Raw genomic sequence first — 25,553 nt, 5'->3', positions numbered from 1 at the left:
CAAATATTCATACCCTCAATAGAATAGGTGGGGTTGGTTTATTTGACACAAAAAAAAATAAAAATGTGTCACTCTATTTGATATTTGAAAACTTGATCCCTTCCCTTATCCATCTTTTTTAATTCTGGTTTCTCTCAAGTCATTGGTTGCAAGGTTCATTTTTTTGGGGCATATGTAGGTGATCATGTTGTTCTATCTAGATGCGATCTATAGTTTGCTTCTGTTGTAATTGCTAGCATAAAGACATGATAAATAATGGTGTTAGCTGATTTTTATTTTCTGTTATTGTTTGTATGGGACTCAGTTTCGTTTTTGATTAGTTGAAGAACAAATATATGTGTGGATGCTAATGTCAGGCTGATACACCTTTTGGTTGACACTTGAGGTATTTATTTAGTTGTGCTTGAGAATGTTCTAGTGGTCTATCATAGTGTTTCTCCTTGTTTGGTGATATTGATGTGAGTATTTGACCGTATGAAATAATGAATAAAGAGCCAAGATTCTATATTAGTTCTGGGAATATTTCTCTTTGGTATGGGTTGTAGGCAGTTATATGTTATGATTAAGAAATGTTTTGTGTTGACTTTGTTGTTGTTTATCAATTGTCTTCTTAGGTGCTGCACTTGAGAACATGGTTAATGGACAGTAAGACTGATTAGTGACTATTGGATCTTAGTCACAAATTGGTGGCCTTACAAACTCAATTTTTATGACACTGATTTTGTGATAGGTGCCCTTGTATTAGCAAGCATTGTAATCAACACTACGTAGGCAATAAAATTTTCTCTATAATCTTTGTATATTGTTCATTGGTATTATTTGTGATTTCAATTGTTTAGGACTGGACATCAATGCGGTCAGAGGGTGCTAGAGGATTAAAGAAAAGGAATATTGGCCGTTGAAGAATGGCATTGCATAAGCCTGTATTGGTAGCCATAGAGCTTTATCAGCTGTAATGCCAATCTCAAGTTACTGGCATTATTCTCAACTAGTAAGGATGTGGTTTGATAAATTGAAGTTCAATGAACAAAGGGAACTATGTAAAAGGATAAACCAAAGGCAACATCAAAAGAAATGGTCGAAGTGGGGTCTCTTTATACCATGACCAACTAATTCAGGCAAGATATGGCTAATGCAGGTTAACTAAGGTGTAATGTCTGCTTTTAGTCAAAATAAGCCTGTGTGTGCCTATTTACCCCGATAAGGATAGGAAAAAAAAAAGAAAATTGATAATGGGAACCATGAGCTGGGACTTCAGGTGCAGCAGTCTATAATTTTTAATAAAATAATATTTAATCCCAGCATAAGGGAGTGTGGGTTTACATAAACGAATGGTCATCTATGAGGAGCTGCATTGGTAGCTATTTGAGGAGGATCATGTCAGAATTAATAAATATTATTTTATGGGGTTAAGGGACATTGAGTTTTGGGCTTCCACATGGGCCCTCGTGCTGTTATATAGTGAAGTGATTGGTTTCCTTTGAAGGATTGCCAATTTTTATATAATGTCTGCTACAGCTTCAGCCATGCATTTAGCTATCAGTTCAAGAGGATAACCCTGTGATTTTTTGAAGGTAATCTCACCCAGAGATTGTAGTTTGTGCTGAATGTTATGTTCTATCATTTGAGCAAGTATTCGTATGCTGTTTATTGAAATATTCCATATATGTAAATAATGATATTCAGGTTCAGCGTGTTTGTTAATGTTTTACTGGTCTTCACACAAGGGAATTTAATTGTAAGGGCCCAGATCACATGTGTGTAATATAGGCTCTCAAAGTTATATACAAAAACAAACATTTGTTAGGGAAACAAAGTCATCACATTTGTGAATCAAGAGGCTTAAACTGGGACATTATTCCGTGTCCCATTTTTTCCTTAGCTGAGACAATGCTATACACCGACTGTCTATGCTGTCTACCCACTGTCATGTCAAAATTCCAGTGCTTGCTAAAGCTGTCAAAACTCAAGAAATCACCTGCATAATAGTCTTACAAAATGTTGTTTGCTGCTGTGTTTTGAGGTGTGTATTTCTTTTTTTTTGGCTTTGTAGTGTACGAGCAGTAGGACCAAGATAGTCGACAGGTTTAAGAAGTTTTTTGGTTAGGTTAATCTACTTTGGTTCTTTTTTTAAGTTTTGGATATTTCAGTATTTTGTTAGGAATTGTCCTTTGAAAGTTTTAACATCTTCAAGTATTTTTAGGTATTGCCCATTGCAATATCTTCAAATAGGGCAGATGCATCTTGATTTGGAGTTGTGTGGGATTGGATGTACCAGCCACACCTGGTTGGCCTGCATATTTTTGGTATTAGTGGTTGTATCCTCAAAACATCTTGTTTGCATCATTTCCAGTCATAGATATCCATCCATCTACTACTGTATGTTGAAAGCCACTAGAATGTCTGTGGCACTGTAAGATGTGATGGAATTGTCAGTCAGTTATGTTAAACTCTTGTTTTCTGGATCTTGGTATCAATGTTTATCTTTGGATTGTGCTATGATATGGTTATGTCACTTTGTTTTCTAACTTCTGGTATTTGCAGCTGCCAGTATTTCTTTATCTTTATGGTATTTTTTTGGTATTAGAAATTGAACTCGTGTCTTACTTTATTCTTGCAAAAATCATTTTTTTTGGTTTCTTCAGCTTTTTGCAGGGTTTTTCCCTTTCCTTCTTCAGGGGTCAGAAGAAGATCTAATCCAATTACTTAAAGAGGACAATGAGTGCATTAAAGAAGGTGTTGTACATATTATTGCAAAAGCTGGTGTCTTGATTGGAGAACAAATGACAGATACAACTAGGTAAAATGAATTTCAGTTATTTGAGCATGTTGGAGTATTTTGATATTTCTGTAGATCTTAGCTAGGCACTATTTTGCACTGTTGAATAATCCCCACTGATGAGCAGTAACTGTTGAAGTGCAGTTCTTTAGATCTTTTGCTTGAAACACTCTGTGTAGAGGGTAGTCGCCAACAAGCAAAGTATGCTGTGCAGGCTTTAGCTGCAATAATGGAGGATGCTGGACTAAAGGCACTTTCTGTATTATACAAAGTTAGAAATCATTCCAATTTTTCCTTAGTGCATTTGTAATATCTTTCTTTTCTTGTTAAACATTCTTATTTTTCTTTACTACTCTCTATTTTTCATACAAGTGTTCTGTGCTTTCATGCTTGTAATATACATTCTATACTCTAGCGGCTGGTGGATACGTTGGAAAGTGGTACACATCTACCTTCAATATTGCAATCTTTAGGTTGTATCGCTCAGAATGCGATGCCAGTTTTTGAAACACGGGAGGAGGATGTAGTTCATTTTGTCCATGACAATCTTCTCCGACGCAACAGTGTATGCTTACTTGGAAAACATATTTAGCTTAACTTATTCATTTTTTGAACTTGTGAATGGTTTACTTGTTTTGGGTTTAGCCTCTCTAGTTATCTCTTGTATTATTTCAGGTGTATACTTTTGGTTGCTGGAGTTCTTTGTAGCACTTCTGCTATTATAGTTTGCTGTACTTTTGATTTCCATGATCTCATTTCTTTATTTATGTGAATAATTGTTTTCTTCATTTTTTTTGATAGTAATTATTTTTTGATCAATATGCGGTATTTCTCTTTCCCAGAATCCTTCTGATGTTTTCAAGACTGAGTGGGAAGACAGAAGTGAAGAATGTTTGTTAAAAGTGAGTAGGCATCTGCTGCCATAGACACTTCAAAATTCTTATTGTTGACACATTTCATTAGGTGTTATAATTGATATTTCTGGAAGCAAAAGTGACATCTATGTGACTGTAATCTGGATTGTTAGATGTTTATGCTATTTCCGAATAGTTTGCTCTGTTGCAATCTGTAATTTCTGTGATGTTTGTTTTGGTTTCTTGCAGATATATGGTGTTAAAACTCTTGTAAAAAGTTACTTGCCTAAAAAGGATTCTCACTTACGGCAAAGAATAGAAACTCTCTTGGGGATTCTTGCAAGAATTCTTACGTCTGGGGAAATATCAAAGGATGTGAAATCAAGGTATATAAATCTTTGAACTGTAATCAAGGTGTATAAGTAAGGGATGCATGAGGGATCTATCCTTATCTCAGATCCATGATATTATAATTATATTAAGTAATGGTGCAAGGGATGATGGCTTACAGAAGCACATCATGGGCTATAGTTACTTACAAGTAAATAACCCATGCCTACAAATGTCCTTGGGACAGTTAACCATATAATTAAAGTTGGCATATTAAATGGTAGGATGGTGCTTACATGTAAGCCTACCCAAGTCAGTAATTAAACCAAACAAGTCTTTGCATTCTACCATGTACTTTATCTTTCTTGTTGTTGGGTTGATCTTTTGATCCTCAAGAATTTTGCTTTCAATTATTTTTCTCTTATGAATTAAATGTTTGGAATGGTTGTTATGTTTTTCAGTGAAGTTGACAAAGCTCATATGAGGCTTGCTGCTGCAAAAGCTTTGTTGCGCTTGTCAAGGCATTGGGACCAGCAGATAACTCCTGAACTTTTTTATTTGGGATTACAAATTTCACAGGTTGAATCTCTTGTTTTTTCTATAATAAGTTTCCATGCTTTTTTTAATTTTATTATTTTGAATATGGATGTTATCAGTTTACTTAAATTTATCACTTTTCATATAGATATCAAATTACACTTATCGCTATCATTTGTATGATGTTTCCACACAGAAATGATTATTGTCTAGCAATCTATTTATATTGCCATCTTTCTGAAAATGGAAAGAATAAAGCTTGTATTAACTATGTTACCAAACTGCTACAAGGCAGAACATACTAGCACTAGTTTATTAAAGAGGTTAGACTAAAAAGACTTCCCTTCGTGGTTCCAGGATCCTTATCCTGAAGTAAGGAGAGAATTTCTTGGGAAAGTGCATCAGTATCTCAAACAGCGGACACTTGATCAGAAATATGCTTGTGCCTTTGTTTTTGGTATATCAGGAATGGATGATGATGATGTTATAGAGGTAAATCTTGGCATTCCTTGATTTTATCTTCTAAGGTTGTGTTACTTTTCCTCTAGTGAGTTGACTAGATTGTGTTTTCAGTCATCATTTTGGATTGAAAGGAATTAATGGTTGACCCTCCTTTTGGAATGTTACCTTCCAGGTGAAGCAATATCTATTTGATTTTGTTGAGACATATCATCAGGGTGTCCAATTACGACAGACCTATGCTCATTCTGATGGGAGTTTATTAACATCTTGTCCAGAATATGTTATAGCTTATTTAGTCCATGCACTTGCACACCATCCTAAATTTCCTTCTATTACTGGAGATTTACGTGCAGAAGCATTTGAATCTTTATATCGGTATGTTCTTAGATATATTTGCATGCTTGTTTTCTTTTTCTTGAGCATGGTTTTGGATGCATAAATTATCTAGGAAGTCTCTTAAAGTTCCTGGTATGGTATGTAATGTATGCGAAGGATGTTCACTTAACTGTTTTATCTTATTCTTATTTGTAGGCAATTGCACTTTTTTCTTTCAGCGTTCATGCATCGGGATGGAGATGGACACAATGATTCTGAGAGAAAAAGGGGACAAGAAAGCTTTTCTATAATCACGACAATATTTCAGACCATCAAATGTGCAGAAGATGCAGTTGACAAGTCAAAATCAGAAGTGAGGAGTCAATCTTTAATGAAACAAAGAAACATCAATCGTGAATATAATTTCTTGTTTGGTTACCTTGCTTAATGAGACAAATAAAAAACCAAGTTGTTAAATCGTCACTAATCTGGTGTCTTCTAGAAGTTAAGTGATTCTAAGCTGTTTGACATATCATGATGTCAGCATTGTTGTTATATGGAATGTTGTTTGTTTTAATATTGTATATCCAATTGTTCTTTCAGAAGCTGTATGCTTTGTGTGATCTTGGTCTCTCAATTACAAAGGAGTTTATACAGCATACGGTGCCCTCTTTAGAGTTCAGAATGTCTGTTTCACTCCCAGGTGTTCTGTATAAACAACTTGAAGACAGCAAAGGCATGGCTTTGAAGGTGACTATGATATTGTCGATCTGACTTTTAATTTTGGCCTATTATAGAATAGTAATAGATGCATTTTTTATTCTAGAGTTGATTGAAATTTGTATCTTGATATGGTTCCTATAGTATTAAAGTTTATTATGGAAAACTTAAAATTACTGGGGTCAAGATCAATAAACACGAGAACAGTGTAGTACCCAATAATCTAAACCAGTAAGTTCATTATTATCACTTACTAATGTACAATTTTGTAACTTGTTGAATGTTCTGGCTATCACCAAATGAGTTATTATTTTTATTTGTTTTGCATCTACCTATGTCTCGAGTATAATTGAGTATACATTTAGTCATTTTTACTAATAGAATGAGTAACAGACACAGTTCATTGAATTTAACACCAAATACTTGCTCAAGAATAATGGAATACATTTCCAACTACAAACTTATGATATATTAGTCATTCTATCCTATGAATAAAAAAAATCCATGTGCTTAAACTTTTAATCTCAATCATGTTGTCAGAATAAAATAGCAAGTTAAAAGCCGATTTAACTTTTAGTTGCTAACTAGGTTTCTCTGAAGTTTAGTACTTGATGTGCAAAATGAAGTATGTTCGTTGTTTTTCTGTTTGAGTTGAAGACTACTTTTTTCATTTTATTCATTATTGTATTGTGAACTGTACCACACACACAACATTGTCGCCTTGTCAAGAAAGAACGGTATGTAACTTCAGTGTTAGTAGGAGACACAGAAAGTATACAGTAACAACTGCTTCTAGTTATTGTAGAGGAACATGGAAAACAGGCTATGGGAGGTCCTGATCTTGGCTGCCAGCAAGTCGGAATGTTTGAATTACTTTATTGTATTCCTTCTTACATTCTTATTGTAGGCACTAGTCATATAGCCATTAAGTTGACTGTCATCCATATTACGAAAAGTTAAAACACAGATTGGTTACCAAAATATATGATATTTACTAAGGAGGGAAAGTCTCCTCAAATAAGAGTTACAAAGATTTATTCAATAAGGATAAGATCGATGACAAAGAAAGCATAGGATAAGAACTATCTAAAAAGAATAGATGAATATTCTAAAAGTCTATCCTAATGACTTAATAGACCATTATAAACTAATATTACAATATTACTTTAAATTTTAATACCCTCCCTTAATGGTCAATGTATAACCACACCGAGTTTATCCTAAAATTTTACAAATTTATCAGGTTTCAAGGACCTGGTAAGAATGTCTACAATCTGGTCCTTAGTTGGACAATACTGCAATGCCACCGATCCATCTCCTACAAGTTGCCTTATGAAATGACTCCACATGTTTGGTACGCTCGTGGAAGATTGTATTCTTGGCAAGCTTTAGCACCCATTGATTGTCACCAGACAAGAATGAATGCCCTACTCGAGACATGCATTTTTGGAAGCATCCTTCAAAGCTGTACTGTCTCACATGCTGTTTTGATTGTTCCCCAATTCTCAAGTTCTGTTGAGGAAAGAGACATAGCTTGCTGCTTCTTACTAGTCCATGGGATTGCGCCATCCCAAGGTTGTAAATACATCCAGAAGTGGATTGTCTGTCATCAACAGAATCTGCCCAATTTGAATTTGTGAACCCAATCAGCCGAGGATCTTTGCTTAAGCTATTGTTGACGTGTATTTTGTACACAATCATACACAGAATAAAATACCGACAGGCATCTTATCCTCTCTTGAGAAAATAGTCTCTAACTGCTGAAGATCTGCAAAAAGGATCAGTTAGGTAGACTCCAAGGTTCTTTTAGTGGGGTCTCCACGTGTGGACAAGCTTTTTAGTGGTATGATGTGATTTGCTGTTTCCTTCAAGGCTTCTTACGGATTCAATGGTTCGAAGATTTCACTAATCTAAAAAGAACTTTCAAAAAATGGAAAAAGGACAGGGTTTAAGTAAATCTAATCTGGCCTAACCCTAGGAACGACTTAGCATGAATGAGATTTGGCAAGACTCAACCAATTTCAATTTCGCCATAAGACAACAACTCAACTGAAATTAGTGCGATCTTCTAAGGTAATAATGGTGTTCAATGCATCAAAGACCAAGGACACTACTACGAAGGTACATATCCTAGATGCGAAAATGCTTGAAGGTTAAGGACTCAAAGTGTTTTCCAGTCGACCACGCAAGGCATTCCTACAATCAGCAAGAAGCTAGTGGTTTGGATTGCGAATCCTACCAAATATCAAATCTCACACTTAGTCTTTCTAATTAACAAACTACTTTGATTGAGCGTGATTCAAGTACATCCAACAACCATGAAGATAACTTAAGAAACTTGCAACAAAACACCATAACTTCAATATTTTATTGATTTCCAAGTCATCATATACAACAATTGCTTGAATTTCTCTCTTCAAGACTCAATCTTGCTACAAAATAAAAATTGCTTACAATTCTAATCTCTCTACTCTATTCTCTATTAACTGACTATTACAAATGAAATGGAAAATGGGGGTATAAATAGCATCCCCAATTACAATGAAAGGTCCAGATTGAAAGTAAATCAACGGACAAGATCATGACATCTAAACCCTAATTAGGGTTTGTTACAAATGACCTCCTTTTTACTGAACAATATTAAATACATAGCCAAATATTAAATTTGGCACAAAAATCTAGGAGGTATCAACCAATGAGAAATAAGATGTCATGTCATCTGTAACAACCTTTCATCTAGAATCTTATTCCCTTTCCAATTCTCCTTCTTAGCATATGCAATGAATTTTGTCACGATTCCTTCGATTTCTGTGCTTGGAATCTCGGGAAGATTCTTGATACTCTCTTCTAAGTGGATAACCTGATCAAATGCATCTAGAAGAGCTGTGTCCCAAGTAGGTTCAAGTTCCTTTGTTCTATCAATCAGGAGCATGGTGGCATACATTTGATCATACTGCTCATCTGTAACATCTGCGTCCTTGCGAAAGATGATAGTGATTCTATCCTCAAACTCTTGTAAATCCACATCTGTCTCGACCTCGATCCCTCTGCCAAGAATGGTACGAAGTACCTCAAATACTCTGTCCTGGATCGGATTGATCACCTCCTCAACTTGACCACATCTAACACTGATGTCCTCAAAGAGAACACTCTTTATATGGAGTAAGGTTGACCACTGAAACAAACTGTGAGAATCACCTTCTAAGATCCTCTCTTGTGCTAAAATTCTTCTAGATGTATGTCTTATAACTTTCAAGACAGGGATGACAACGTCCTTGGTATGGGCAAATGCAGCTACTGTTGCCATCAATCTGTGGATTATCTCAAGAACTTGGATAGCCTGGTGGGTGATCTTCGACATCCTTGTAATAAACTCAATGGCCACCGTGTGAGATCTATCCATCCAATTACATGTACGCTGGACCATATTCCTGAATCTTTCTGCTTCATTGATTGATTGAAGGGGCAATGCCTGCAACGGTGATCTAACTGGATCCTGACGTCCCAAAGGTTCATTGATGTGACTGAAATATGTTCTCCATGCATCGACCTCTTTCTCAAGCTTTCTATTCTTTTCTACTTCTTCTCTAAACTTATCCTTCAATGCCTCGAATGTGTCGGTGGCATCATCTAAAGTCTGCTCTGCTGTGGATGGTCCTAACTCAATAGTCTGTATATGATAGTCTTCTGCTAGGATCTCACCCTCATATTTGTCTGCTGCCGGTGTAGCTATCTGCAGTTTTCTAGATCCAGTCTCATCTCGAATCATCTTGGACATCTTTGTAGCCTTCTTCTTCTCTGTTGTCATATGTGAACGTCCAACAAGGCTCTCTAGATCGATTGCACTGTCCTCGTCCTCAATTACGATCACCTTAGTCAATCTTTCCTTCAACCAATCTGGGATATTTGATCTTGTCTCTTGAACTTGAATTTCTTTGTGTACTACTTCTTTCTTGTCTGGGAGGAGATGTTACTTCATTATCATTATCTAAATCATAGTCTTGGAGAGATCCATCGGATGAAACATGCTGTGCCTGTTCTTCCTCCTGTCTGTCATTCTGTACCATCGATTCCATGGATTCTTCCACTCGAACTGTTCTATCTTCTGGCCTGGAAGAAGTACCTGGTGTTTGATCTTTGTTAGCACCTTGCTTTTTCTTGGAAGGCTCTTTCTTTTCTGATCTTTCCTTTCTCTTTGAACCTCTCGGATGGAGATTGCCCTCACTGGCACATCGAAGGTTACCTTCGCCTGAATTCCTAGGATTAGGATTGCCTTCACTAACACTGGCTCCACCTTCGGCTGGCTTTTCTTCCAAAGTAAAAGACATGGCTATGCCTTGTTCTCTCAACTTCTGATGTTGAATGTCTACCTATCTGCGAGAACAAGACAAGACTGGTGCCATCAATTCATCTAAATCCACGGCCTCGGGCTCATTCCAATTCAAACTAATTGTTTTGCTCTCTCTATCATATGAAGATTGGATGTGCCTGCCGTTGTCCTGAGCTTGGTCGGCTACTCTGTAAATCTTACATTTCCTGATGAAATCCAAAGGCAATCTAGAATGTATCTTTCGTTTCACTTCGAGATCATCTAGGAGATTCATCATAAAATCTTCAATCTGGTACTCATGTCTAAATCTTCTACCGACTGTCTCCTCTAAATGTCCATGAGGATCAAAACTATTCCTCCAAGCAAAAGATGAAAAAGGATACAAGGCTAACTCCCTCTCTGCGTCATCCATGGCTGAGACATTGGGACATACCTCAACTGAATTACCCAAAATAATAGGTACCTGAACTCCATTCTGATGTCTGTGTCTGAATGCCTTCACATATGCTGCCAACTGCCTTGTTACTTCAAGTAACACAATTCTATCTGTAGGGTACCTCGGCAACATGTATGGAGGTAAAGGACATCCATACACTCTAATGTAAGTGAACTTGGGAAACTGAATGAACCAAGCACCGTACCTCTTGATTAACTCCTGGGCATCCTGAGATAATCTGTTGTGAATCCCTCCTTGCAACGTCCTGGTGATGTTCATCGTGAAAGTATCATTGGTTAACTTGTAGTTCTTCCCTGGTGGATGATGCAAGTGGGTATAGGATTCACAAACTCTGACCTCGCCGGGTCCTCTTCCAATCACTCCTCTGTGAGGTAGTCCTGCGTACTCAACGCTCCTGATTAAGGCATAGATGACGTATGAACTCATGTGGAAGGACTTAGTAGCCCTGAGTCTTCTCAACTGTACGTCCAAGCAATGGCTAATTATTCTAGCCCAATGTATTGTACCCTTTCCTTGAACAATCACCTGGATGAAATAAAACATCCATTTCTCAAAATAGAAGGCATGAGGTGCTCCTGTAACTCTGTTGAGCATGGTAATCAAATCTCTGTACTCCTCTTGGAAATCGATCCGGTGTGGTGTGTTCGGTACTTTGCTCAGACGGGGACGACTCTTAAGTAGCCAGTTCTTGTTGATTATGCTTAGACAAGCATCTGGATCATCATCGTACACTGATCTGGCTCCTTCAATGCTCTTGTATATCATGTCCCTGTGCTCTGGAAGATGGAAGGCTTCACTTATGGCCTCCTCTGAAAGGTACGCCAAAGTGTTTCCCTCATTGGACACAATTGTCCTGGACTGTGGATTGTAATGACGGGCACACTCGATCATCAACTCGTGGCACTGAATGGCTGGAGGAAAACCGGCCGCCTTGATGATGCCACTTTCTATTATTCTCCGGGCGACAGGTGATGGCTTGCCGATGTAAGGGACCTCTCGGAACTTCTTCGTACTAAAGTTCCCCAAGTTTGTATCTCCAATGTTGCTCCACTTGGACACGATCTTGGTCTCCACTTCTTCAGTCTTCTGATCTTCTTTCATGAGAGCCGAGCGACTGGTGGATGCTCCCGCCTTTGGGGTTGCCATACCTACACAACATTTCATTATAAGAAATAGATTTTGCAATAAATAACGTAGATAAGAGAGATAGATTTTTAGGAAACCTCATGATAAGTCCCTAGAGTTATCGTTTCCCAAAATACAACGATTGAGCTAAGAGATTTAAAATTCAAAATTTGAAATATGACGATGAATGAATAAAACAATAATAGTAAAATCGCCATACCTCGATAGAGAGCTAACTCTAGAATGCAAAAACAAAATTTGCCTAGGCGAAATTGAGGTATAAAGATAATCTTCAATATGATCCCCTCAAATTTGATTTCGCCACCTCTGGAGGGAATGTGATCTTCAATTTCGCTCTTGGCGAGGTCTTCAAATTCGCACCACCTTTGATCTTCAATGCAATTCGCACCTCTTCAAACACACTTCGGACGCCTCACACCACCTTGGGAATGTCTACGCCACCTTTGGTTTGAAGTCGCACCACCTTTGGAATGTCTATGCGCGCCACCCTTGGTCTTCAATTGAAATCGCACCACCTTTGGAATGTCTTCGCCACCTTGGATAAATAAAACTCGCACTATATTCGCCTCTTGTCAACTCGCATGAAGGAAGGTAAAATAATGATGTAGAAAATGATAATTCTACCCCCCTTATATAGCGCTTGCATCCTTTACCCCTTAGGCCGACTTAATAAAAATAAAACCATTTTTTAAATGATTTGCAATGACATAACAAGGCCGACCTCCATATATGAGCGCTCAAATCGATTTTTTATTAATTAAATAATTAATTACTAATGCCTTGCGTTTTTTAATTGCAAATTTCGATTTTTAAATAAGGCAAAAATAATTAATAAATGTTAAACGCCACATTAAATGCCAATAAAAAAAATAAGATTTTCAATTTTTAAATCGATTAAGCATTTAAAGTAAATTCGAATTGTTTAATTTGGCGCCAAAAAATATGTAAATAGAGGGACGTACCTCATCGCTCTGGTCCCTTGGAGAGGGACAGGAGCGATTCACCATCTTTGGCATGATTCTTGCGTTTTCGACGTTTAACTCCTTCATTTCCACGTCCCAAATCGATCATCTGGTGGTCTTTCGAACTTGGATTTCTTTTCTTGTGCGAGCAAATGCATCCCATGACCATTATCGCCCTGGTCCCTTGGAGAGGGACAGGAGCGATCTCCATGTCTTCATGTTCATCTTGTGTCTTTGACCTTCGAAATATCATTGCTTGTGTCCTTTGCGCTTATTCCCATTCGCTTTCATTATGTGTTTGGATGCGTTAAAGGGGCCATCGCCCTTGTCCCTTGGAGAGGGACAGGAGCGATCCATCATTTCTCCTTGATCTTGGCGACTTTGAAACTTCGATCTCCTTTGCAATGTCCTTCAAACGTTGTCCTTCGCACTTCCTAACCTCGCCTCGCCTTGATCTTTGAAGGAACGGGAGTGTTTTAATAGCATCGCTTTGGTCCTTGTCCAAAGGACAGGAGCGATATGAGACTTTTACCTCGATTAGCAATGTTTGGACGTTTAAAGTTCTTGCAAATTATCTTCAAACGATGTCCTGGAGCATATGTAACCTTGTGTATCTTTGTCTTTACGTAAATCTTGCATGGATTAATCTAATATATCAATATCGCTCTAGTCCCTTCCTGAGGGACAGGAGCGAAGTTCATCATAATATGCTTGTTCTTGTTTGTACCAACTTGCAATTATCTTCATTGCGTGGAATGATGTCCTTTCGACCCTCTTGGTAACTTGAAGCTTGTTTGCCTTTTGAAATTTATGCCATTATGTAGATATCGCTCTGGTCCCTTGGAGAGGGACAGGAGCGACCTAGGTCTTTAGAGTGCAAATCCTTCCATGTGATGACCTTTGCAACGTTGCGCTTGATGGAAATGCCTTGAAATGTCCTCGCCACCCTTCGTCCTGACTTGGATCGGCCTTGAACCTTGGAGGGACGACCTTGAACTCTGGAGGGACGCATCATCACCATTGTATCGCCCTGGTCCCTTGGAGAGGGACAGGAGCGATCCTTCCCTTGTGGCTTTCATCTCACTTTGCCATGCGCTAAGTTTATATTCAACGGATTCGTCCTTCTTTACTCTATCCGCCCATGCCTTGACATCATTTGTAACTTTGCAAGAAAAGCAATTATATCAAAAATCGCTCTGGTCCCTTCCTGAGGGACAGGAGCGAACTAGGCATTTAACAGTGGTATGGACGTCCCAAAAATCTTCAATTCATATTCAATGTGCTCATCTCATGTTTTCCCTTGTTTTTGAACGTAAACTTGCCTTGACCCTTGTCTGGATTTTGCAAAATGAAGGAAATCGCTCTGGTCCCTGGGAGAGGGACGAGAGCTACAAGGTACCTCGCCCTGGTCCCTTGGAGAGGGACAGGAGCGATTTAGTCAATATAGGTCATTTTCCTTCGTTTTCTGCATCTCAAATTATATTCATTTGGCAAAGTATCTTCCTTCGGACGTCCTCAAATCATTAAGTTTTCAAAATCTTGCAAGGACAAGGCGAAATTTGAATTGTAGCTCCGGTCCTTCACTGAGGGACAGGGGCGATTTTCCTCCTGGAGGCCTTTCTGTGCTCATGAAAATCTTCAATTTATATTCAAATGAAAGATCTTGTCGTTCTCTATCACTTCAAACGTAAAATTTGTCTGGACTCTGCAAGGACAAGGTGAAATTTGAAATTGAGCTCCCGTCCTTCACTGAGGGACAGGAGCGATTTTGCTCCTACAGGCCAAAATAACAAGATTTTTCACATTTTAACACTTCACGAGGCGAAAACAAATCAATTCCAATGCCCAGGATCAAACTTCAAAAATGTCAAAATTTGGTCAAAATATTCAGTCAGACAAAAATTCATATTGACGGTCATCATTTAGACAAGTTTAAGCTCTGCATGAACATTCCAATTGAAAATTAGACCATTTTGGCGAATTTATTGCATTCAAAATTTGCATTCTAGAAAAGAAGCTCAAAAGCTCTCAAAAATGACTGGATTTTGGCTTGAAAAGGCAAGATTTAAAACCCTAAGGCTTAGCCCTAAATCCAGACAACTAACGGACTAACAAAACCCTAAAAACGAAAGCGAAAACAAGCGAAAAACAAGCAAAAAGAGGGGGTCCCCATTTGCGATGGGGCGATGTGTGAAATGGTCACAACAGCTATACAGAATGCCAAATTCATGTGCCCCTTTCACATATCTCAACTCTTGCTTCCTTGCAACCCAATGTTTTGCCTCATTTGCTATCATAAATCTCGAAATGTAGCTCACAATATCTCAAATCATGTCTAGTGGCTGTAAGATAGGTAAGGCTGCTCACTAGTTGTTTGAATGTTGATTCATTGATTACCTTTGAGCCTGTTTTGGCTGAAAGCTTCAGCCCTTTCTACATAGGTGTAGATGAGATTTTGCAATCTGCCATTTTGAACTTGTCGAGCAAACTCTTGGCCTATTTAGATTGAGAAATAAAACTACCACCACCTGTTTGCCAAACCTCTACACTTGAAAATAATGTAGGAGGCCTAAGTCTATCATGTCAAAAGTTGTACTCAAATTAAATTTGATTTGTTCAATCAAATGTGCGTGACTATCTGTAATGATGATATCATCTATGTAAATGACCAATAAAGTGATATCTTTACCATTTCTTTTGTCGTATAAATTTGGATCTAAAGGACTTCTCCAGAATCCTTGTTGAACCAAATGTCAATTTTTTATGTATAATGCCTTGGTTGCCTGCTTCCAGCCATAAAGAGCATTCGTCAGTCTGCATACTTGATGCTCTTTTTCTGCAACCTGAAATCCTTGAGGCTGAAATGTACATTCTGTCTTCCAGTTTTCCATTGAGGAAGGCACTCCTTATGTTCGTTTGATGGACTTTCCAACCAAATTGTGTTGCCATGGCTAGAACTAGACAGATGGTGCTCATCTCTGCTTTAGGAACAAAAGTCTCCTCATACCCAATACCTTCTCTCCATGAGAACCCTTTAGCCACCAACCGTGCTTTGTACTTGTCAAATGTATCATCAGCTTTGTACTTGACTTTGTAAACCCATTTGCAACCAATGACTTTTCTCTGGTGGAAGATCTTAAAGAACCCAAGGAAATGCAACATTGTTAGCGCAAAGAGATGGAAGGAGAATTGCTCTAATCTCACACAAGCTTCATTTTTTTTTCTGTCCTATATAGGATGAATTCATCTGCAGTTGAATCTATCAGTTACATACTGCTCCCATAACAATTAATTTCTCAGCAGTCAAATGTGTAGAATGAATTTGTCTGCAGCCAAAAGTTTCATGTATAGAATTTCTTGCACATACTCACCTCTTTTCCATCTAACTTTGCCTCAAAGATCCAGTGTTTGTCCTAGTTTTTGGAACATGTGAATATGGGGACGTGGTTTTGGGGGACGACAATTTTTTTCCTGAATTTTGGGTACAGGTAATATTATAATTGAAACTAAAATAGTGAATACAATGTACTGAATTTACATTGGGATTCCTTCCCCACACCCTATTTAGGGTTTTGTGGGCTTTCATAGCATTTTCTATCATTAAAAAATTATAATTTTATATTCCTATGCACCAAATGGAGCAAGATGTCCAGTCCTGAATAAAAGAGAGCATCTCCGGCAATTCCCCAAGATGTGTCTCCCTGGAACACTGCAAGAATCTCTCACAGCATGACTGATTATGGATATTTATCTTATAATTTTCATATCAATATCCGTGGGCTGCCAGCTTTTTTGGTGTGGGTTTCTTTGTCAAAAAGATTTGAATTCTCTATGGATTTTAAACTTTTCTTTTATTTATAGGAGACAATAAATTATAACTTTGCAGATTCCAAATTTATTTAGCTAACAAATTGATAGTTACTTGTTAATGCGTTTTATCTAGGTTAAACTATTGTTTAGCTTTGCTGATTTGTTACATGTTGTAATCTAATGATTCTGGAAGGAACGAATAATAACTCAAAGAATCTTGAAGTAAATTTATTATTAGCAAATTGAGACTCACCCATTGATGCATTGTTTTCCAAATTAAAAATATTGTGTACTTTGTCAAGTTGTGACACCTTGTAATCTGAATAGTACTGGAAGCAAAGAGTCATAACTTAAAAAACCTTGAATAATATCACAATTTGTCTTCCATACAGTAATGTGATGTACTCCTTACACCTAGGTAGGAGATCATGGATAGATGAGTCAAAAAATTTTAAATGCTGCATTTGGTTGGATTTGTTTGCTAAGCTTTATCTGACTCAAAGTGGTATTAAATTCAGGCGAATGTGACAGATTGTACAACAAGCCGTTTTGGTTCAGGCTTTTTTGCACACTTCCAAGCTCCCAGCACACATTGTATGACTCATGTAAGTACCTTCACATGGATCTGTTTAGTAGTGTTGAATGGGCTTTGTTAGGATTTGAAAAAATAAGACATGCTTTTTGCTCAGGGCGCTTTAGAGCCTGAAACAATGTGACCCACTTCCATTACTTACATGATTTTATTCTCACTTTATTCCTGTAGTCAACTCCAGATCAGACATCGAAGGACGGTACTGATCAAAATGTCACTGAAGAAAGTGACAAGAATGATTTTGAAGAGCCTTTGAGAGTGATGTTGCACAGCGGAAATTTGCAAGGAATTCGGAAAAAAAAAAGTTCTGGAGGTCGAAGATATACTAATGTTGCTAATTTGCTAAAAGTTTGTGGAAACAAGGATTCTATTGATCTGCCTGAAACAGCTAAGGATCAAGTAGATAAACCGTTAGAGAATCAAGAAACTATCAAACTCTCAGTTCCAGTTTCAAATGGCACTGAGGGTAGAAGAGATTCTGCACCCAATCAGTATACTATTGATAATATAATGAGAATAAATGCAGAAAATATGATCTTACCTAAGAAGAAAAGAAGCCGACCTAGGAAGGACAGAGAAGATGGTGCAGGATCTGAGTCACATCCACCTAAGCGAGGACACTGGAAAAGCTTAGGTAAAGGGGGTGATTCTAAAGAAGAAAGAAATCTTGTAGGTTTAACAACAGGAAGGGCTGAGATGGTATCAGCTACTTCTAATGGAGCAGAAGAGAAGCACTTTGAGTCAGCGTCCAGTCAGAAATCAGAACTAAGTAAGGATTTCCTCCAGAATGCATCAGGACTAGGTATCAGTAGAAACAGCTCACCAAAATATTTGCAGGAAAGCTTACCTCAAACTCAGAAGGATTTTAGATATACTGATACACCAGAAGCAAATCAACATGTACAGTTGCCTAAAAGGGTAAATTCTTGAAAATGCTTATTTTACAAATATTTTGTACTCTAATTTTTTTGATGAAGCTTCAAATATTTACCTATTACAGAATGTTTTTTAATCTAAAGCAGAAGCCAGTTGCTAGGGTGGAATTTGATTCTAAGTTTCCATGTGAGAGCCTGAAGAGTAGGGTAACACACAGAAAGCCACGGAAGAAGAAAAGCATTTCAGGATTGCAGAAGGTAAATCTATTTTTTGCAGACTGGGATTGACTTGATTTCTATTGTCTTGTTTTGAGTTGGGATTTATTAATAAACTAATTTATTGATAAACTAAGTGTGGCTATTCATCTTTATTAACAATTCAGTCTAATGGTTTGTTAGGGATATTGGTCCGATTTGAAAAATTTGATACATCAAATGAAGAGATTTGATAGTGATGTACTTAGTAAATGTTATCAAGTTTAGATTGAGAAAGAGCTATGTGGACTAATGAATCTGATATTGACATCAAATCCCTGTAGGTGGCTATAAAGTAGCTGTAGCTCTGTACTATTGATAGTCAACTGCTGGATGTTTGCCACATACGGGTAAACCTTAAATGCAGGAAGTAAATGCACAGAACATAATGGAAATATATTAAATAACCAGTCTCTGTATTAATTCAACAGTCCATGTACATCAAGTGCTTATAATATTAAACCCCAAATACCACTATCATGATGATACTAAGAAGGAACGGTATGCAATATATAATACCCGAAGGGGTGCGACCAACCGTCGCGTCCAACTGCCCTTCGGGACGACTAACTAACGGACTGCCGTAACTCATTATTACCGATGACAACATAAACATAATATGACAACATAACATAATGATTATTCCAAAACCAAGGTAGAGAACTGCAGGAACTGCGAACACTAGTCGAGCGTGGAACTCATACGCCTGCTGCGTCCTCGCCTGAAAACCCTTTTCTGCTACCATCCGATGCTCAAGTGCGGATTTCACCATTAGTGCTTCCTTTGACATCACAGTCCTCCTGTGCCTAAACCAAACTTTTCTGCAAAACATGCTTTTTAGTCTCAACCAACTGCTACTCAAATGACACTGTCTCCCTAGCCAATTTGTCCTCGATAGCCGCCTGCGCTGCCCTCTCGGCATCCAACTCTTGGGTACGCCGAGCTAAGTCTCACGCTAGTACTGCCTCCAACCTGGTGGTCAGCTCCTCCCGAGCCCTCTGTGCATCCACCAAGGCAGCCTCATGTCCAGCCGAGACATACTCCGAGTTCCTCAAAGCGTACCATTCCTGCCTGGAGGTGGCCACAACCCTTTGGCACAAAGGCTAGGAAATGCCTCAAATCCTCCATCACACTCCTCAAAGGCTAATAACTGAATTGAATAACTCCCTGGTGTCGTATGACTTCGCGTGCCTACAATGCCTTCCCTCGGACTTTGTTTGTTCGCAACCTCCAAATCCGTCTCCCTTTACGGCGTATGGCTTCCCGCCAATGTTGAGCTTCAGGCTTCTTTCTCACAATACGAGACAACCCAACACCTACTGTGACTTCTTTGATGCCCTTCGCCCAACTCCAAAAAGTGTATTGTAGCTCAAAAATAAACTGGGGGTTTGGGGGCAGTGCCCCCAGTGGGGTCGAGGGGTAGTGCATCATTTCTATGATATTTTAAGATGTCAAAACCCTTCTTCACCACTCTAATATTTTCAGCGTCTTGGGTCGTCGTCGTTTTTTTTTTTCTTTTTCCATTGTAATGTCCCCGGCCATACAACCTCCTTGTATGGTCAACAACAACACTGACACCTCCAATCGTACGGCCACCTGCCCGTGCCGTCAACACCCCTCCACCGTACGGATCACCCCATACGGAATACACGACCAACCGTCTACCATACACATCGTACGGGCCTCCTTCTGCACGCCGAACGCTTAACTACCTCCTGGATGGTTGCGTATGCCTTGCATGTGCTTGCCCTGTGCTTGCGTGGGAGCTGCGTTGTTGGGCAGAGTGCGTTTGTGCGGGGGCTGCGTTTATGTTTGCTTTTTATGTCTCCGTTCCTTTATTCCTTGCGGCAACGGTGGTTTCCACCGCACGGTGGTCCCACCGTCGGTGTCGCCACCGCACGGTGGTCCCACCGTCGGTGTCGCCACCACATGGTGGTCCCACCGTCAGTGTTGCCACCGCACGGTGGTCCATAGTTGGTGTCGCCACCGCACGGTGGTTTCCACCGTTCTTATTTTTTTTTATTTTTTTTGCTGTACGGATCGTACGGTTTTTTTTATAAAATTCGGCTCGGGTTTCGTGCCTTTGGGATTGCCCTTTCTTGGTTTGCCTCGCCCGAGAGTCTCCCGCTTTGGTCCTGTGCCTCTCGAGTCGCCTGCTCGGCCTCTCAAGTCCCCTTCCATCCTATCGGGTTCCCCTCCGGACTCTCGGGTGTCCTTCCGGCCTCTCGGGTCCCCTGCGCGCTTCTCGTGGTAGGGTTTCAATTTGGACCCGTTGGTGGCAAGTCTATTTTCAATGGCCATCCAAAGACCTGGAACCACAAATTCTACAGGGACCACGGTCTCCTTCTCGTACATAAGAAGAAGAAGAAGAATAATAAAGATTTTGAAGGTTGCGGCCTTCCACACAGGGTTCCAATTACACAAATGATCTTGGGATTATCTATGTCACCGAGGTTTGGGGCGTCTCCCTTCCAATATTCTCTGTATTCCGGTAGGTACACCTCCTCTGTTGCTTGCACTGGTTCCTCTACTTCGAGCCTGTAGCTCTGGAACATTTCGTAATCCTCCATCTGCCAGTGGAAGAGCTCGTTCAATGACCCCGTCTTATCGTCGGAGCACTCTCCTAGTTTGAGGATCCCTTCGTCGTTGGGCTCCCTGAAGCCCCATCCTTCGTTCCTCAGGTCGCCTTCTCCTTCACCCTTTGATTCCGAAGATGATGCTAGTTCCTCGCTAACCAACTGTGTCCGAAGTCTATGATAAACTTCCTTCCTCCATTCTCCATAGACAGAGTGTTCTTCTTCCAGTTGTGGGCAGCCTTGGCTGCCACCAGCCACCCTCTCCCTAAGATTGCATCGTACCCTTTTTTCTTTAGTGGGATTACCACGAAGTCCAGTATGAAGGGTTGCGCCCCGATGGTAACTTGTTGGCCCATCAGTGTCCCGATGGGTTTGATTCCATGTTGATCTGCTCCCAACAAATTGAATGTAGATGGCCACAGCGTTGGCTTCCCCAGCTTCCGCCAGGTTTCTTCTGGAAGAACATTCACTCCTGATCCACCATCGACGATGGTATCGGTTAGAATGGTGCCAAGGATATCCATCTCCACAATGGCCGGGTTCCTTCCAGTGTTAACTGCCAGCAGCATGGGGTCTATTGCAGACCCCCCAGGAACATCTGTGCGGTGGTTGGTATTGGTGCATGGTTGGGAGAGATTATTCAGCAACGCCGTTTGTAATTGAGGCATCGTCTGGAGGAGGTCGTGTACCTTCACAGGCACCTCCAGTTTTAATTTTAAAATTTGATTTAGTATAGCATCCTCCGCCTCCAGTCGGCTGGAAGTACTCGTCGTACCCTTCGCCTTCGCCCTTTCTCGTATCTCTTTCTCAATTTCTTCCCATGCTTCCCGTACCCTTCGCTTCTCCATCTCCTGGTCTGGGCACATTGCGTGTTTGGCTTGGGCGCGGGTTATGACCAACACTTCCTCTTCTTTGGTTTCCTCGACATTGAGCAAGTTGACGCCGGACTTCGGGTAGGTGGCGTCTTCGTGGTCTCCCGGTCCGCACCATTTGCACAAATATCGTGTGGCCTCTCCCTTCGGGCAGTCTCGGGCGAAGTGCCCCCACTGGCTGCACGCTCTGCATTGTACAATCGGTCGACCTTTGGAGTCGTATTGGATCCGGCTCCTTGTATTGTTGTTGTTGTTGTTGTTGCCTCTCCCTCCTCTTAGGTTACCTCTATAGCCACCGGATGATGTAGTGGCGTCGGCTTGCGGCTGGGCGAAGCCCGCTTACAGTGAGGGTTGCTCTTGCACGAAGAATACTTGGTTCCCTTTTGTTTTCATGTTGTAGGGGCACTCTTTGACGGCGTGTCCAAACATATGGCAAATTTCGTAGAATGCCTTCTTCGGGTAGGTGCCTTTTGTGTAACCTTCTTCCTTACAATCAGTGCACCAGACGTCTTCGTTTTTGCTCGTGCTTCCTTTCATGTTCTTAAATTCCTTCAACATACGGTGCATATCCCTTTGAAGAGCTTGCACCTTCTTACTTGATGATTCGTCACTGCTGCTTTCTCCCGAGGACTCCTCTTCTGCAGAGGACTTGTCCTTTTTCTTCCGCGATGTTTTGTCTTCACTTTCCAAATCCATCGCACGGTTGTATGCGTCATCGTATGAAGTGGGCGGTACAATTTTCATCTTTCTCTGCAGGGATGACCGCAACCCTTCCACGAACCATCTCTTCTTTAGTCCGTCAGCCAACTGGTTCTCCATCTTCCCTAGTAACTCCTTTAACCATCGGCTGTATGTTCGCACTGTCTCGTGCTTTCCCTTCTTTGTGCTTAATATCTCCGCCACGATCTCATTATCATCTCGAAGGAGTCGAAGCTCCGTCTCGAAAGCTTTCTGTAGGTCGTCCCATGTTCCCACCTTTGTTTTATCCACATCAGAGTACCAATCAATGGCTACTCCTCTCAGGGTGGCAGGGAACTGCACCACCCAATCCGCTTTGTCAACTACCCCGTTGGCTGACCATATTGTCTCACATGTACGGCAGTGCCGTACGGGGTCATCGTTGCCATCTCCATTGAATTTAGGCAACTTCTGTTTGCCTGCCATCGATGGGGGTCGTCTTCCTGGAGGTGGCTGTGGCTGTGTCTGTATGCCACACCCTCTGGCACCGGTGGTGTGTCTTGCGTGGGTGACTGGAGGTATGGTGTTTTGCCTACTGTGTGTGGCACCTACAACTGTACGGTTGTCCTCCCCTTCGTTCTCACCCGCACCCACTCCTGGCTCCCTTTGGTGATCCTCACTTCGTGGCGTAAGGGATAAGTTTCTAAACTGATCCCGAGTCTCTTCGACTAGATTCCTCCGTAACCTTGTTTCCTCCAGAAACTCTTCGTGGCTTCTCACCCTACGGTGTTCTGGCGACGCGTAGAAATTTCCCTCGGCTTCTGCACCCTTCGTGACACCTCCTTGGTTCCCTTCGGGCCACCCTTCGGCAGGTCGTCCTTTGGCAAGTTGCCTCAGCCTTTGTCTACGTTCTACTTGCTGTTCCAGAATTAAGGCCCTCTGTGTGGCCTCCCACTCGTCCGTTTCTGCTTTCTTATTTCTATCTTTATTTAATAGGTTGGGCATTAATTCCCATACATTTCCATAATTCACAACACATAAACCAGAACACGCCTTTATTAATTCATTTCGTCAGATACAACTCGTGTCAATATTATGACACCTTTATTTGAATATAGAATGTTCCTTTATCCCAATGGGATTTAGGGTTCAATTCCTTCCTGGCCTTGTGCCATCCCGCTCCGCTTCCCGACGACTGCTTTCTTCGTACTGTTGGAGGATTTGTTGGCGTCGTTCTTCTCGGGCAATCTCCTCCAGGCGAGCTTATTGTGCCAACGATGCTTGTGCAAGCAACCGGGGAAGGTGGTTCATCAACCGATTTACTGTCGGGCTAACCTCCAGCGCTGTCCACACGGAACTTGGTGGGATTTCAGCCTCCGTGGCCTCTCGTCGGACGTAGGTCTCGATGGCTACCTGGAGCAGAATTGAAAATTCCCTCGTCACAGTGTCTTCTCCGCTGTAGAGCTCTGTTTGCGCGTCGTCGGCCTCTGGGTTTATCTCACCAACGGGTAGGCCCATCGTGTCCGTGCACCATCCGTGTCTTCCGTTCCCGAGTATGTCTAGGCAACGGCGCCAAATGTTTGCCACATACGGGTAAACCTTAAATGCAGGAAGTAAATGCACAGAACATAATGGAAATATATTAAATAACCAGTCTCTGTATTAATTCAACAGTCCATGTACATCAAGTGCTTATAATATTAAACCCCAAATACCACTATCATGATGATACTAAGAAGGAACGGTATGCAATATATAATACCCGAAGGGGTGCGACCAACCGTCGCGTCCAACTGCCCTTCGGGACGACTAACTAACAGACCGCCGTAACTCATTATTACCGATGACAACATAAACATAATATGACAACATAACATAATGATTATTCCCGGCAACACTGGAAATGCTATATTTTGGTGGAGCTGTTTTGTTTAGAAGTAGGAATTACCAATTGGGAAATTTTTAGTATATATTGATATATTTTTATCTTACCTGAAGAAGTATGTAGTCATATTTATATTGTTATATTATGTCAAGCTTCATTTGCCACTTTTCATGAAGATCTAATTGCCAGTTTTAAACAAGTAATTTTTGCTTGAAAAAACAGAAAATTGATCAAACTTTTTTTTGTTGCTTAATGGATTATATATTTTTCTATAACCAGTGCTAAACTCCTTGTTTTAGTTGCCTAATGCATTACATATTTTTCTATAACAAGTGCTAAACTCCAATTACAAAATTATTGATTGAGCTCTTACTGGGCTCTCAGTCACAGTGGTGATGGTTTTACATCTTTCTATGCTTTTTATTTTGATGTTTTAGATATGTGTTATAGTTTAGCCTAATTTACCAAAGTGGGGAAAGTAATAGGCATATTAAATATGTTGTATAGCAAGTGGCTTATTCCTCTTAACAATATTTCTCTATGTCAGTATACAAAGAAACAAGCTAAATTTTTGAAGTCTTAAAATCAATTTCACTGAATCGCATTGTAACTCAACTAGCCATGGTTTGTAATCGTTAAGCATTTTGTTGGTTTTAATTTCTATATTTTAGTAGGGAAAACTTTTGAGTTATTTGCATCGATTTAATTGATTGCTAAAGATCTTCATATCCAAGTGAACTTGAAATATTGATAGCAAATTAAATGTCAAGAAAATATGACAAGATATATAGCAACTAGTGTACTGTTAGGATTCCAATACTATTTGGTTTAGCCATGTTAATCATTAATAAATTACAAAAAGAAATAAAATATACTCAAACAAATTGAGACAAAATATTGTGAAGCACACTAATATTACATAGGGAAAACAATGTGGTAAAAGCTAACATTCTAGAACCTGGCTTTTCTAGTCTCTCTTTTCCTTGTTCCAAATACTCAGCCAAAATACCACATGCAGATTTATTTTCCAAATTCACATATATTCAATGATACTGTTCCTCATATAGTAATCCTTTAATATAGGATCAAATCTGATACAATTTGGCTGGTTAAACCTT

General features: G+C 39.9%; 1 protein-coding gene across 5 annotated transcripts in view; it reads left to right on the top strand.

The window, feature by feature from the left end:
* LOC131075087 (sister chromatid cohesion protein PDS5 homolog A) overlaps positions 1–25,553 on the top strand; it is a 180,509-nt gene that overhangs the window by 82,802 nt on the left and 72,154 nt on the right. For all 5 annotated transcript variants that reach the window (XM_058011907.2, XM_058011906.2, XM_058011903.2 and 2 more), the window contains exons 13-25: positions 2,646–2,800; positions 2,924–3,050; positions 3,195–3,344; positions 3,622–3,681; positions 3,883–4,019; positions 4,425–4,542; positions 4,858–4,992; positions 5,135–5,337; positions 5,494–5,650; positions 5,881–6,027; positions 17,221–17,307; positions 17,466–18,212; positions 18,317–18,427. In XM_058011907.2, coding sequence (XP_057867890.1) covers positions 2,646–2,800; positions 2,924–3,050; positions 3,195–3,344; positions 3,622–3,681; positions 3,883–4,019; positions 4,425–4,542; positions 4,858–4,992; positions 5,135–5,337; positions 5,494–5,650; positions 5,881–6,027; positions 17,221–17,307; positions 17,466–18,212; positions 18,317–18,427 — 2,334 coding nt within the window. The remainder of the gene's footprint in view (positions 1–2,645; positions 2,801–2,923; positions 3,051–3,194; positions 3,345–3,621; positions 3,682–3,882; positions 4,020–4,424; positions 4,543–4,857; positions 4,993–5,134; positions 5,338–5,493; positions 5,651–5,880; positions 6,028–17,220; positions 17,308–17,465; positions 18,213–18,316; positions 18,428–25,553) is intronic.

The sequence above is a fragment of the Cryptomeria japonica genome, chromosome 3 (genome assembly GCF_030272615.1).
Source record: "Cryptomeria japonica chromosome 3, Sugi_1.0, whole genome shotgun sequence".
In the NCBI taxonomy this organism is placed as follows: Eukaryota; Viridiplantae; Streptophyta; class Pinopsida; order Cupressales; family Cupressaceae; genus Cryptomeria; species Cryptomeria japonica.
Note: the sequence above shows the minus strand (reverse complement) of the source record. Positions and strands in the feature narration are given on the sequence as shown.